The 16665-nt window shown below is 33.6% G+C and overlaps 1 protein-coding gene across 1 annotated transcript in view; it reads left to right on the forward strand.

The window, feature by feature from the left end:
* Positions 1–4396: 4396 nt before the first annotated feature.
* The window catches only part of LOC133201219 (uncharacterized), a 50856-nt gene continuing 38587 nt past the window's right edge, over positions 4397–16665 (forward strand). Inside the window, exon 1 of the mRNA XM_061337013.1 lies at positions 4397–4504. Within this exon, the coding sequence (XP_061192997.1) occupies positions 4415–4504 (90 nt within the window). The 5' untranslated portion in view covers positions 4397–4414. The remainder of the gene's footprint in view (positions 4505–16665) is intronic.

The following is a 16665-nucleotide window of genomic DNA, read 5'->3' on the forward strand; positions in this document are numbered from 1 at the left end:
CCATTAAACAAAGTGACACGTTGTTATTGGAATGATAATAAAATCTATTTCAGGTTGAAATGGAGCAAACAGAAGCCCAGAGGACTGCAATTTTATCTTGTATCGGCGATAATCGAAGGAACGTCTTCGATATAATGGTCTCTCTCTCTCTCTCTCTCTCTCTCTCTCTCTCTCTCTCTCTCTCTCTGTTATTCACTCAAGGTCGCACATGCACCCTCACACACACACACACACACACACATACACACACACACACCCTCTCTCTCACACACACACATAGGTAAATTTATTTATTATATGATTAAATAATTCACATCTCTCTGATTGGCTAAAAGCCAACATTGAAGAAAAAAATACTACACGATATTCACCTGCATGTGACCTTCAAGGTGATTATATGGATATATTTTTTCTACATATTGGACTGAAACAGATTGGGATATTTCAAATATATACAAATAGTTTTGAAAAGCTATTTCACTTGCACCCGAATTCGACTCAAGTGAACTTAACATCACTTAACATTCAAACATATATCATCTTGAATCGAGGTGGCTGTTGGGGTAGGGGTGCAGAAGGTCTGCCACCCAATCCTACTCCCCCCCCCCCCCCCCGACTTTTTTCTGAATATAAAATTTTACTTTTAATTTAGAATTTAAAAAAAATCATTGTAAGGCTGGTATTAAACTAATGGACCTTAACCCTCCACCCAACCCCACCCTTACCTCACCAAACCCCCAATCCAACCCCCGAAACAAAATTTGAAGTTGAGACAACTCCCCCTTTTTTGTGGGACTAGTCAAAGACTTTTTTCAGCTGTCATTTTTCCTCATTATGCCCCTCCTTTCATATCGATCCTATAAAAGAGCCTGACTTTTTTTCATGGCAAGTAAAATACATTATAATACTCCAAATTGATAGAACTGGAAATATTTCTTTAATTGGCGCTTCTGGCCGCGGTGATCAATTTGCTGGGGCTACCACAGGGCTGCCCCACAATCAACAATCAATGCAACAAATGTGACGACCCAAATCGGGCGGATCATGCACTGGGTAGGTCACAAGTGCATGAAAGTCACCAATTCAATTATCAATCAAGTTCAATCAATCATCAATCATTTCAATATCAATCAAGTCAACTGCTTGTCAATTACAAGCCAATGCACAAATTCAAATCCTGAATTTCAATTTACATGTGCAATAAGATAAACAATGGAATGAGCGTAAGAATATGTGTTGCACTCCTCCAGTTGCGTTGAGGTGCGACGGAATACGCCACTTGCAAGGGCCATGAATACTCGTGTCTACCACGAGTAATCATGGAACTGCAACCGCCACCAATGGGGGTGCCAAGAACCATGGTGACGGCGGCAGTACCTCACCGTCGACCAGGGCCTGCTCATTCAACAATACAAACTTATAAAACAAGTGACTTACTAGTCAATTACTATTCAATGCATTAAAACACAATATGAATTTAAATCGTCAACGATCATTCACCTATTCCATTATAATTGTTTTAACAAATGTGTTTAAATGCAATTATGGACTTGTCAGTATAAAACAACTCCCCGTTTAATCTAAAATTGTGTATCCTTACCTGCAATGTATTTCCCGCCCCGTTGGTTTATTTTATCGTATTACTTACCTACTATCTTTGCAAGTATTGGTTATAGTTGTACTAAAAGTTCGGAGTGTATCAGACCCAAATTGAACAAAAACAAGATATTTACGTCACCTCTCAACCTTTAGAATACTCTTAAAACTATATGTGTGTCCTTACCCCCCCCCTCCCTCATTTCCCCAGCTGTATAAATTAAATTGATTCCCTCTTCACAATTTATCACAAAACTATAATCCATAGTAAAATTTAAAAACAAATCATTGGAATGAAAGAAAGTAAAAATATGTGAGCCTTGTAACAACTACTTAATGAATGCATAAACATGTGCATTTTATAGCCACCGTTTCAAATCTAAAGTAACCTCCTCAGGTGAACATCACATTAGGAAATATATAATTGTGGGAGGGGATGTAAGCCCCCCAAACTTTTTTCAACTTTTTTGAACAAAATTTGTTACGTTTATTTTATGTAGACTAAAATATTTATTGAAAGGCTGGTCCCCCACTAATGGACCTTAATAATCCACACCTTACCCAACCCCAACTTCAAAACAAAATTTGAATCAAGAGAATTCTCTTTTCGCGGGGGCTTATTAAAGATTTTTTTTCAGCTGTCAGTTTTCCCTGATAATACCCCCCCCCCCCCCCCCGCTCCCGTTTTTAAAATCGACCCTGTAAAACAGCCTGACATTATATCCTTCTTATAGCAACTAAAGCAGATTAAAAAAAATTCCAAATTAATAGGATTGGTAATGTCTATTTAAGCCTGCTTCTCTCATTGCATTTGGCTAGGACTGCATGAACTGCTTCTGGAATATTTATCATTTAATCATTGAATCGTATAATAAACCAATTATCACTGTTTCTTCAGAGAATGCAAATCATATGATAAAACAATTATTGCTGTTTCTTCAGTGAATGTGATGATTTAGTCACCTTCGAAAAACAATATTCACCTCGCCCTTCGGGCTCTTTTAATATCGTACTCCTCAGGTGGCTAAATCATCGTATTGACCTCAAAAACAACAATGATTGTATTATATATATATATATATATATATATATATATATATATATATATATATATATATATATATATATATATATATATATATATATATAAAATGTATGTATGTATAAAATATTTAAATCAATTTAAAACCCTCATTCGAAAATTTTGACAAAGGAATAAAGGAGTGTTATGTTCACAATCAAGTAAAAACAGTTGCGTGTATCTGTGCATAAAAACTTTAAATTGAACAATAAGCAAAATGAAAAAAAAATAAAATTGATTCAAACAAATCAAAGGAAAGACAACAACAATAATAATAATAATAATAATAATACAGAGAGCTGCCATAAGTATAGCTAACATATTTTCTCTTCATATTTTTCAATATTTCTACAATTTAGAAAAAGGGGATTAAGAAGATAATTGCATGTATTCAACGTGCCAAGAAGGAGTTCCTGAATCTAAAAGAAGTAAAAAGCACATAAAATTTTATATTGAAATATATCAAACCATAAATCATAAAAGCTGGTTTAAACTGATCACCTTAAATTGCAGCATATATTTTAAAATTATTATATCATTTTACATTATATTATATAACATTATTTTATTTTATGTTATATTATTATATTGTATATTCACTAATTCTTTTTTATAGGACAAAATGGATGCAAATTATATTTTAAATTTTTTCACAATTTTCATCATCCTGATGTTGGTAAATATGTTTTATTCAAGTTTTTTTTAAAAGATTGTATATGTTGACAATTTATTCATGTTTAAAACATCCATTTCAACCTAAGTAAAAATAAAATTTTATAATGTATAAATTAGCTTATCACCTAATATACAGAATTTCTTTCATATCTTGAATCTTTTTTCGTACATACAACTTTGGCCCTTAACGCTATCCTGAGTGACTGCCTCATATCAATTTCGTCAAATTTAACATTTCTTTACATAAAAGAGTCTTTCAGGGCCTTGTTGCGAGTAGCATCTTGATGTTGTTTTGAATATCGAAACATTTGTTTCAAGTAATTTAATAAATGATTTATACTTCTTCATTCTGATATACAAATACATATCTTTTCTGGAAATGTCTTCGATGTTTTCAAGATTATTCTAAACACATATTTCACTTTCAATGAAATAAATTCCGCTTCACTAAGCATCATTTAAATCAGTTATTCCTTTTCATCAGGCTGTAGCAGTTTACTTGTTCTCCCTGAGCAAAAATAAAGACGATAACAAATCCTGTGAAGTTGACGAAGCACTGCAATTTCTCAAAGTCAATTTTACTCTTCAGTGTAAATACCAGGATGTCAAAAATAGTTTGGAAAATATTTGGATTATAAGTATATTATCTTTCGTTTTTGATGTCATCTGGCTTCATTTGGTTTTGATGTTCAAGTTGATCACACCTAAGGAGCAAATTCGCACATTTGTAGCAATACATGTTTTCACAGTAAGTACATATGCAATTTATAGAATGCTTAGTAAGATTCATTGATATTGCTACTCTTTGACATATTCTGTTTATTTTATATCACTTTTTTTCAAATAGATCGCTTTATCAGGATTGATTTTCGGCTCCCTGCTTTTATATAGGCACGATGAAATAAAGGATTCCAAAACAGAAGAAACATATATTGTATGGAGCTAATAATTTTCATTTTCATTTTTAACGATTAAATCGTGTTTGGTGATCTTAAAGATGTTATTTAATTAACGAACATCTTTTTCACGTTTCACTAGAGTTATAGCGAGATAAAGACTTTAATGGACGCCTCGCTAAAACAGCAATTCACTTCCGATTTAATTTTAAAAGATGACTCAATATCAGACCGATGGAACAGATTTTTTATAAAGGTAAAACTTTTTTTTCCAAAACTGTACTTTCATTATAGAAAAGACAAATCTTATGTTTATGTACACACTATATATATATATATATATATATATATATATATATATATATATATATATATATATATATATATATATATATATATATATACACATATATATATATATATATATATATATATATATATATATATATATATATATATATATATATATATATATATATATATATATATATATATATATATAATTGTCAGGTTTTTGTGTTGTTTGTGCACCTTATTTTGTTTTCAATGTATAACACTAAAAATCACTTTTTCTTTATTTTTGCGTTATTATGCAAATGAACTGCTCTAGAATACCCGCCAATACCCCATTCTCGCGTAATGTTTTGTAGTATAGATTATAAACAACATTACCCGAAATTTTCTCGCTTATTAATACAAAATACAAATCTCGCAAAAATAAGGTGTCGCGAAAATTTGGTGATCTACAGTATATGGAGATAAGGAACAGCATTCAAGCTCAAAATTTAAAATCTCTTCAAACAATACATATTAGGAACAGAGCAAACACGGACTCTAAAACATCAGAGGTGGGATAAGGTAAAATGGAGGAGTAAGCATCCCATACCAACCGGTCACACTCGCCGTGTGCTCCTTATCATGATCGGGAAATAATGGAAAAATCCGTCGACAATTCAGTGTGTAAATAATGGCCTAAAAATTAGTATGAAAAACATTAGTCAGGTTTGTCTCAGTGATAGATTGTATTTGCTAACAAGGTCACTGTACCGACCGTAGAACTTATTTGTCAATAATTTACTTCGTTTTAAAATTGGTCATACGTATGGCATGCTTTGTAATCGTACGTTCGTTTAGAGCATCTATATGTCTTTTAAAGCAAATAGTTTTGATGTGACGAGAGACTTGAAATCAGGTTATTTTTTCATAATTTTGAATGCATCGATGGACAAAGATAAGGAAAAGAAAGGCTTCTTTAGCAAACACCTGCATGGAAATGTAAAACACAAATTTTATGAATAATGTTGTGATTATCAATCTTATATTTCAAGGAGCATTCAAAACAGAATCTTGAACGAAATTGACAGATTTTTGTGCTTCGTTTATATTTAAAATCTTCAAATGTCTTGCATCTCGAAATCTGTATTGAGTTTCAAACTTAAGTTAATCAGAACAAAAAATAAAGAAGACGCATCGTGTCGGACGTCTCCGAGGCGCGGATCTTGCCAAAATCCATAAAAAGTACCCATTTCAGATAACAGAGTCACTGACACTCTTAGAGCATCTTGTCCCTCTGAACAAGGATGGAAAGACTGTTCATCCACGGGTTTTCTCTTCGAAATATCGCAGCATTTCATTGGAAATAACATCCTCCGAAAATGGATCATATCCCACATACAGAGAATCATTATATATATATATATATATATATATATATATATATATATATATATATATATATATATATATATACTACGGTCAACGCGGATCCCGTATTTTCCCGCGCCCCCGCGATGGTGTTTTAATCCTTTCCGCGATACACCGTCGCGGTTTTATCATCGCGGTGATCGCGGGGACACGAGATTACCGTGACGGTGTGCTCTACCGTATTTTACTCAATGTGAAGTCGATAATCCTTAATGTCAAAGTAAGGATATTAAATTGTGAATATTTAAGATCGTTTTTTTTAAATCTGGCTTAAACATGTTAAAGTCATAGATGGCATATTTTTGATAAGTTCAGGCTTACTAAAATTAAAAAGGTCTTTCTATTTGTTTTATTACCTTATATAAAGATAGGACTTTTTTGTAAATTACAGAATTTAAATCAATCGCGTTTTATAGATATTAGAAATTTAAAACAATAACTGATTTATTTTATACCAATCAGACACAGTTTAAAGTCAATTTAGCTATAGAAACGTGGGGTTATTCAAGTTCAAAATCGGCGAAAATTTTAATTTGAACGTAAATAACAAATATCATGTTCATCTACACTCAATCTCGTATTTTTATTTTTAACTCAGATACGCCATATATAGCTTTAAAATTCTAGAAATAATTTATAAAATCTTTTTTTTTCAGTCTAAAGGGTGATATTTGAATGATACTTGGCATTTATTCTATCAAAATATTACCATTGTTGTAATTTCTAATAAGTAACCTGAATTATATTGTGGAGATCTATAACTCAACATATTTTTTTTATTGTAGTAAATATCGATTCGATTTATATTATTATTATTATATTATATTTTCATCATAACAGTTTTTTCATACAGTATCACGGCAGTGGTTTTTTTTTTCGAATTGAAAATTGCAATGTATATACATGTATTACTGAAAAAAAATGAAAACACATAATTTCACGCCAAAATACCTCTTCCAACATATTCAAATATTATTTACAATAATCCCGAATATTTGAATTAACGATATTGATCACCACCTCTGTTTGTTAGACTTATGGGCCTGTATGAAAAAATGGATAACAGCTCTGTTCATCATTCTAAAAGAAGTCAACGTACAATAGTCATTTTTATAAAGCTAAAAGAATTAAATGGTTGCGTTCTCAGCTGATAAGTTGAAACTAACCAAACACGTGTACATGTATTACACAATCACAGCGTGTGCAGCGGGGCGTAGCTAATCCTATCGGTCGCCCACAATAAGACTAAGGGTTCTCGGAAAATTCACGAGATGATCAAGCCCTTTTACGATAACCGTGATTTCAAGCCGTAAAAACTGCATGTATTACATGACCATATTTCAGTAGCCGGTCTTGACACCTTGATCACCCATCATACATAATGTAGTATAAATACGTTTATTTATATCGGGTTCGGGGTTTGGTCTGTGGTCTATGTGATTACAGATCACCTATTTTTAGTGCCTTTCCTTTATCCGACACTGAAGAGTGCAGACGTATCTCCATCCTGTCCGGTGTTTTCGGGTTTGAGGCCATCTTACCCTTGGTAAGAATAATTGTACAAATTATATAGAATTATACAACATTGGCGACGAGGATAAACTGATTATATTTTTTTTTCTGATCAAGTGAAATTTACATTGTTTACCGTAGTCACTGAGCGTTTGGCGCCAAATTCAAAACAAAACACAATTCGATTTATTATTTTTTCTTTACTGAATATTTGGTTGAACAATTTATTTCATTTTACAATCACTGGTTGTTTACACAACTAGTTTCTTTTTCCTTGGTGGTATTTTTTCCCCTTTGATAAATTACCGATTTCACAATGGCTCCAATCAACATGCAAACAGCTTCTGAATTTGAAATGTATAAAGATCCTAGATCATCGCACCATTACTGATGTAATAGGGGTTAGGAAAAGATACGAGTTAAATGCAAATATCCTTGGTAAATATACAGATATACCAGAAAAACAATGGAAAAAGTGGGAAGAAAATCAAATGGTTTCCTTTGGGGGAGCTACTAGCTTACAGTCAGATTTGTTCTATGATATGAGAGATCTTGATACTAGCATGAGAGAGTTGAATGTGAAATTAGAGAGACAGGAAGAGGAATTGCAAGCTGAGACAGAGAGAAGAAAGAAAGCAGAGTTTGCATTAGAACAAGAAGCCCAACAGAGAAAATGGTTAAGGGCAATGCCAGCAGATAGCATATACACAAGAAAATCATCTGACAGAAAACAATCAGAAACAAAAAAAACAGAAAAAGCAAAATACATGATACAAAAGACACACATATTCACTCAAAATCAAATATGTTTGACAAAACATATGATGAAAACACAAGAGGTAGGAAATATCATAGAAAAACAAGGTATCAATCCTCCTCCTCCTAGGCCTCCTCATCTTCACGGTCATCATCATCTTCCTCCTCCAGTAGTGACTCTGACTATGACAGACACCATCACTGACGCAGACACAGACAAAAAAGTCGCAGTCCAACACCAAAATTACAAACATTTAGTGGTGATGGAAACATCAGTTGGGATACATTCATCACACAATTTGAAAGGGTAGCTGACAGGCATGACTGGGGAAAAAAGAAGCGTACTGACAAATTGTTTAGTAGCTTAGATGGACAAGCTTTAGAATATGTCTGTAAGCTTAACCTAGACAGTTACAAAAAGATCAAGAAGGAAATGAGCAGGAGATTCAATACCAAAGAGAACCCTATCTCAGCTAGACGCAAGCTGCAGTACATGAAACAACATGAGGATGAATCACTCCAACAGTTTGCACAAAGAGTTCACTTCATCACCATTGATGGTTACAAAGAATCAGGCAAGAAAGCAGTCAACCAAATTTCAACAGAAAATTTCCTTAGAGGGTGCAGAGATAAAGAAGCTGCTAGGACAGTTATGGAAAAGAATCCCAAAGACATCCATGAAGCTCTAGACCTTATGAGGACTTCAATTGCTAACCAGCAAGCTGTTTATGGTGCTAGCAAGTCCTACTATCACAGACAAGTTTCATTTGAACCATCACCAATGCAACAAACCAAAAAGTTAGAACAAATGGAAGACAAAATTTCAAAACTTACAGATATGGTCTTCAGTATTAAGCAAACATTAGATGACAAATTTTCCAATGGTGGGGTTCTAAGAAATGCACCAAGATTTCAATCTAGGTCAAGGTCAAACAGTCCCATAAATTATGGTCAACCCTTCAGATCCAACAGTCCATTCAAAAGCACTCAAAATTCAACAATACAGAACAAGTCAAATCAAACATTTAGCAACTCTAGATCTCCATCTCCCTTCAAGTTTAAATACAGAACACCAAGTCCATATAGGTCTACTCCAACAATATCACAATCCTCAGCTAACTCCCCAATTCCTTCAGAAAATTTAAACTCCAGGTAACCAGTCTAGCTGACCGTAGTCTGGTTAATGAAGAAAAAGGTCAGAATCTTCAAGTCAATGTCAATGAAAATTCAAAAGGTTTGACTCTGGGGATTCCTTTTGTTGCCCATTGCCATCAAACAACAGCAGTTGTTGACACAGCAGCTATGATGACCTTGGTCAATAAAGGTATTTTCACGGGTGAAAACAATTCCACTCTAACATCAGAAAACATTACACTCAAAGGTTTAGGTGGACATGAAATAACAGGGCAACTGTACAAAAATGTCTCGTGTCAGATAGGATCTCAATCATATTCTATTGATATGTGTGCAGTTGACATGAAAGATACAGTAATTTTGGGGTTAGACTTTTTAGAGGCCAACCATTGTGTCATTGACCTCAGGAAAAATGTTTTAGAAATTGGGAAGCAAACAATAACAGCAAATATAAAGAACATACAAGGTGAACAAATCAAGGTTGCAAGGGTAACTGTTCAAAGTAGATCTATCATACCAGCAAATTCAGTGGGGTTTGTAAATTGTTCTCTAAGTAGGCCCCTTGACACCAATTTCATAGTAGAACCCTTTAGTTCTCCAGAATGTTCTTCAGTTCTTGGTAAAGGTGAGACTCTGAAAGTGAAGGTTGTCAATGACTCAAACAAAACTGTGAAATTAAAAGTAGGTCAACACATTGGAAATGCAGAGTCAGTCGAAATTGTAACAAATGAAATAGATCTTCAACCTGTCATTAAAAGAACATCCATTGACAATAGCACACCCACAAATCTTGCACTACCTATTCATATTCAAGATCTCTTTGATAGGTCAAGTGTAGGATTAGATCAAGAGCAGGTCAAAAAGTTAGGTTGTTTGTTACAAGAATATTCAGACATATTTTCCACAGGGGAATTAGATCTAGGGTGTCTAAAAGGTGTAAAACACAGTATTGATACAGGAAATGTCCCTCCTGTAAAACAAAAGTTCAGAGGAACACCTCTAGGGTTTCAAGATAAAGAAAAAGAGCACTTACAGAAATTATTAGATGCAGGAGTCATTACCCCATCTTCTTCTGAGTGGGCATCTGCTCCAGTTTTAATCAAGAAAAAAGATGGTAGTGTCAGATATTGCATAGATTTTAGAGATCTAAATGCTACGACTGTTAAAGATTGCTATCCACTACCCCATATTTCTGACTGTATGGATGTTCTGTATGGCACCAAATTCTTTAGTACTTTGGATTTAGCCATGGGCTATTATCAAATTGAAATTGAGGAAAATAGCAAACAGAAAACAGCTTTTTTGACTAAATATGGCCTCTTTGAACACCAAAGAATGGCTTTCGGGTTGTATAATGCCCCCGCAACTTTTCAAAGGGCAATGGGACTAGTCTTGAGAGGTATGACTTGGGAAGAACTTTTAGTTTACCTAGATGACATCATAGTCTTAGGCAAAAATTTCTCTGAATCATTAGAAAACCTCAGAAAAGCATTTGAAAGATTTAGAAAATACAACCTAAAATTAAAACCAACTAAATGCACTCTATTCAGACAAGAAGTAGAATTTTTGGGTAGAATAATCAATTCTGAAGGTGTACACATTTCCCCAGATAAAATTAAAACTATTAGTGAGTGGCCCACCCCTCATGACAAAACCCAACTCCAGGCTTTCTTAGGGTTTGTTAATTACCACAGAGACCACATTAAGAATTTTGCAAAATTAGCAATACCCTTATATGACTTACTTCAAATGAATGCTAAATTCAAATGGACCCAAGATCACCAGAATGCTATGAATGACTTGAAAACTGCTTTGACCAGTCCAGAATGTCTCAAATTCCCAACTCCAGATGGTACATTTTTACTGGACACCGATGCCTCCCATCATTCCATTGGGGCAGTCCTATACCAAATCAATGATGGTAAGGAAGAGGTCATCAGTTATGCCAGCCACACATTACTGAAAGAACAACGTAGATACTGTACCACAAGGAAAGAGTTACTTGCTGTGGTTAAGTTCTGTCGGCATTTCAGACATTACCTCATTGGTAGGCCATTTATCATCAGAACAGATCACAACTGTCTCACATGGTTGATGAGGTTCAAACACATAGAAGGTCAACTGGCTAGATGGCTGGAGGAATTATCTTCTTATGACTTCCAGATCAAGCACAGATCAGGATCCTCTCATGTCAATGCTGATTCTTTGTCAAGGATTCCTGAAACGATTCCAGACTGTGACTGCTATGATGCTGGAAAGTCGCCTAACAGTCTTCCTTGTGGTGGATGTCATTATTGTACTAGAGCTCACAATCAATGGTCAAGATTTCAACTGGATGTGGATGATGTGATTCCACTAAGTATTAAATCGGACAATCTCTCTTCACCAAAAATACTGTACACAACCTACCCACAAACACAGCAACACCACATTCAGCCAACTCTTTGTAATTGGTCAGAAACAGTCACAGATCAAAATTTAGGTCATCAACAAAAAGATGATGCAAACATAAGTCCCATTTTTCATTGGTTAGAAAAACACAGAGAACCATCTGAATTTGAACTCAGACTAACCAGTCCTGAAACTAAGGCTCTTTGGTTATGTAGAGATAGACTTTTCATTCAAAATGGGGTATTGTTCTATGAATGGGTGAAGTGTCCTGATAGAATGGTTTGTATTGTAGTCCCCACATCTTTGAGACAAAAGGTACTTTCCCTGCCCCATGATACAAAATCTGCAGGTCATTTAGGGATAGAAAAAACTTTAGCAACATTGAAATCTTCTGCATTTTGGCCCAATATGACAACTGACTGTCACGATTATGTAAAATCCTGTTCTGTATGCAATACCAACAAAAAATCTACCAAAACTGCTAAGGCTTCTTAAAAAACATTTCATGCTGGTTATCCCATGGAAAGGGTTCATCTTGACATTCTTGGCCCTTTTCCCCCAAGCGAGGCTGGAAATATGTATATTTTGGTTATGGTAGATCAATTTTCAAAATGGATAGAAATAGTACCTATACCAGATCAAAATGCAGAACAAATAGCAAAAATGTTTGTAGAACATTTCATTGTCAATTTTGGCTGTCCATTAGAAATATTTACAGACCAAGGTAGACAGTTTGAGTCGAAATTGTTCAAATCACTATGTCAATCATTGGAAATAGCAAAGAAAAGAACTACTCCTTACCATCCTAGTTCTAATGGTCAAGTGGGAAGATATAACAGAACAATCGTTCAAATGATTCGCTGTTTCGTGGAAAATAAAAACAGAGATTGGGATAAACATCTTCCTCTATTAGGCATGGCCCTGAGAGCAACAGTTCACAAACAAACAGGGTTTACTCCCAATAGGTTAATGTTAGGTAGGGAAGTCATCCGCCCACTCCATCTCATGTCGGGTACACAGGATCAGATCCTAAAGCCTTGTGAACCTTCTGTTTGGGTTCAGGAGTTGGAGAAACATCTCTCTGAAGCCCATGAAATTTGCAGGTCTCACATAAAATCCTCACAACTTAGGCAAAAGAAAAATTATGATTTAAGAGTTTTTGAAAATAGTTTTCAAACCGGGGATATAGTTCTATTAGCTAATTCGGTAAGCAAAGTGGGTCAATCAAGAAAATTAAAATCTCCATGGAAAGGGCCTTACTTAGTGGTTGACACAAACCCCCCATTGTATAAAATTCAAGACAAAAAAGGGGAGCATGTGGTACATGTACATCATGACAGAATAAAACTTTGTAATAGCCCAGTTCCATTCAACCTCAGACAGATGAGAAATCAATTATTTTCTGAAGAAGAGCAGGGTGATGTCACTGGTGAATCCACTGAAACCCAGGTTACTGATGTGTCTGTTGGGGAAACTAGTGGCATCACTCCACCAGAGGTTTCTCCGGCTTCTGGACCTCCACCAGAGGTTTCTTCAGCTTTTGAACCCTATAAAACAGAAAATACATGTACTACAAGAACAAGAGGGGGGAGAATAGTCAAGGCCCCCAGATACTTGAAAGATTACTGTAAATAGATGATATTTGTGACTACACATACTATTTTTATGCTTGATTAAATGTACATTTCAGAAAGCTCTTTTAAAACATCACTTGTAAATATTAATCTGATTGTTGAAAGAAGTTTACACTTCATCAACAATTTATCTTTGCATGGTGAGAAAGCTTACATTTTTTTTTTCTTTTAGTTTAATTGAAACTCACTTGGATATTATTTCTTTAGCAATCATGTACAATAAGGAAAATTCCTCTCGACAAATTACTCCTTGAATCTGACAGTCCGTATCTTTCTACTCGTGGCCCCTGGTCTGTTTCCTCTGTAGCTAAACAAGCATCAAGATACCTCAACATTCCTGCACATATTCTCATTCTTATCTGCAATCAAAATGCCAAAAATTTCTATAAGATTTAACTGTGTATATATTGTTTTTTTATGCTGACATTTCATTTACAAGTATGCACACATTATGATGTTTACACATCTCGAGTGTAACGTGTATTATTATCAATCTTCATTTACCTATTTTTATCTTTAAAAAAAAAAACAAAAACAAAAAAAAAACAAAAACAAAAACAAAAAAAAAAACAACAAAAACAAAAAAAACCTTAAAATTACGAACTATTTTGGATGTTTACACATCTTTTCTGGTTCGTTAAAAAAAACTAAATATGTGCATCTATCTAATTGTTTTTTAAATGTAAATATTACTATACCTTGCCTTTCACTTCCACATGGCATGGTATGACAGGTATGACACATTGACGTTTTGTATACGTTGTTACACTCTTCTGTCCTTTCTTCGCAGAAGAGTTACAAAAACTTTAGATTAAACAAGTTGTACCTGAAATGACTCATTTTATATGTAAATACTTTTCCTACATGAACGGGGGGAATGTAGTATAAATACGTTTATTTATATCGGGTTCGGGGTTTGGTCTGTGGTCTATGTGATTACAGATCACCTATTTTTAGTGCCTTTCCTTTATCCGACACTGAAGAGTGCAGACGTATCTCCGTCCTGTCCGGTGTTTTCGGGTTTGAGGCCATCTTACCCTTGGTAAGAATAATTGTACAAATTATATAGAATTATACAACAATATCAACTGATCAAACGCAATCCTGAAATCACAAAAATATCGTTATACTGTTGTAAAGAATTTAAAAATTATAGGTCGGCGATCTTGAAAAACTTGGGACTGTTAGAGTAATTATTGAAACCAAAGAGAAAGGTTTCACAAAACAGAAACTTTAAAATCATTTAAGGGAGTGGGTGTTAAATTACACACTGTAATTTTGGGTAGAGAAACATGAGGATTAGTTTTTTTTTTTTTTTTTTTTGGGGGGGGGGGTTAAGAATAAATCTAAAATAAACGGCGTGGGACATTTCAGGAAACTTGTCTGTATGTTTATGTTTACACTATACTGTATATATTTATTTAATCAACACACTTCATGAATGCCCAAAATATGCATAGCATATCTTTAGAAAATCAATAAATATGTACAGTACGTCTCATTAAAACCAGCCCCCCCCCCCCTTCTTCTATCGTCGTCGATTTTTGAATATGACATACTTATTAAATCTATTTTGCTATGTAATATTAATGCATAAAACTTGCTGTTTGTTTAAAGCTTTCAAATTCTGGAGGCATTCTGAATGAAATTTCATATTTCTAATAGTTCCTGAGAATTTAATTTTGTATTGAATCAATGGAAAATGTTCTATAAAATAATTTGCCACTTATAAAATGGACAAATTATTTCATAGTTTGCGATGTATTTCAAGTTTTACGAAGCAGATTCCTATTCAATATGAATGCAAAATTTTGCATGTCCAGGTATACAATACAGGTAAGTCACAACTTTAAGAAATCTAATCTATTGTTGTGTAGACGTATGTGTATATCTATTACATAACACTTCCTGTCTGTATCAGTGCCAAGGTTCTGACTGTGCGTACTACAAACTCGAACCTTGCCCAGGGACACATAGAACCTTTTGTCTATTCCAATAATTGTATTATATCAGTGTAAAGTAAATTAAATTTCAAAATCGAATGTTGCATATTTGCACATGCTGTAAGATTCTCTGAGCTATTAATAACGTTTTTTGCCTGTAATTGAAGGTAAATAAATTTAAAAAAAAAACAAAAACAAAACAACGTAAATTCAGGAAGGGGTATCACATGCATGAAGATAATGTGTGATGCCCAGAGCATGGGAAGTCAGTAACTAGAGAACAATTAACGAATGAAAACTTAAACTAACTTTGAATCAGTTTAAAATTTTTGAATTATCAGTTGATATGGAGCGAAAATTAATTCAATTTTTAAATCAAAGTAAGGTGAAGCTTGCTATTTACGAATAAACATGTATCTAAAGTAAATTAAAGTTTGAATGATAATATTTATAGACAGGATATATTTTTTAAATCATATTTTACACCCGAATCATAGTTTGTTTGTAATGCCTGGATAAATACCGTACAAAGCGCACTAGATTGGAAGTCATGAAAAAAAGAGTCTAGAATTATAATACATTTTGTACGTTCATACGTACTTTCTCAAGTTTAAAATTTTCAAGGAAACTTGAATTATTAATAAGGAATACAGCAAAAAATATCTATTTCTTTGAAGATTTTATTCTGAGCGCCTTCTTTTTAAATATTGCGACTATTTTACTTATTTAAAATGGTTAAATGACGGAAAAGTTGTTTTCAATTGACAATTAAATCATTGAGTTATCGGATGATCAATAACTCTGATTTACAAAATTAATGCATATGTATATTTAAGAATAAGTTAAGAACAATAAATGAACACGCAATATATAATTAAATATCTAGTTGTCTCCATATCATGCATTCTTTCTTTCCCTTTCTTTCTTTTTTTTATTTTTGAAAGAGGTGTGAAATAAGTAAAAAGATAAATTAATCAAATATAAAAAGGGAGACCTAAATAACTGCTAAGACTGGTTTTATCCTTTTAATTTTTTTTTTTTACTTCTATTCATTCTTGTTCTGTTGTGTTTTTTCCCACGGGGGAGGTAACTCGCGTTCATGAAGAGAATAATTTTTTACCTGAGACGGATAACACAAATATATATATCAGGGATGGGGTGATTGACAAAAGTAATTGTAATTGAGTGTAATTAATTACATTTTTCACAGTAATGGGGAGTAATTTGTATTGGACCATTTTTTCAATTACTTGTAATTGAATATAATTAATTACAATGAAAAAAAATACCCTGTAATTTCAATTACTTTTCAATTACATTTCAATTACTTTACATAATACATA

This window comes from Saccostrea echinata, unplaced genomic scaffold (assembly GCF_033153115.1).
Source record: "Saccostrea echinata isolate AGI-Se365-2 ecotype Australia unplaced genomic scaffold, CSIRO_AGI_Sech_v1 ptg000043l, whole genome shotgun sequence".
NCBI classification, from domain to species: Eukaryota; Metazoa; Mollusca; class Bivalvia; order Ostreida; family Ostreidae; genus Saccostrea; species Saccostrea echinata.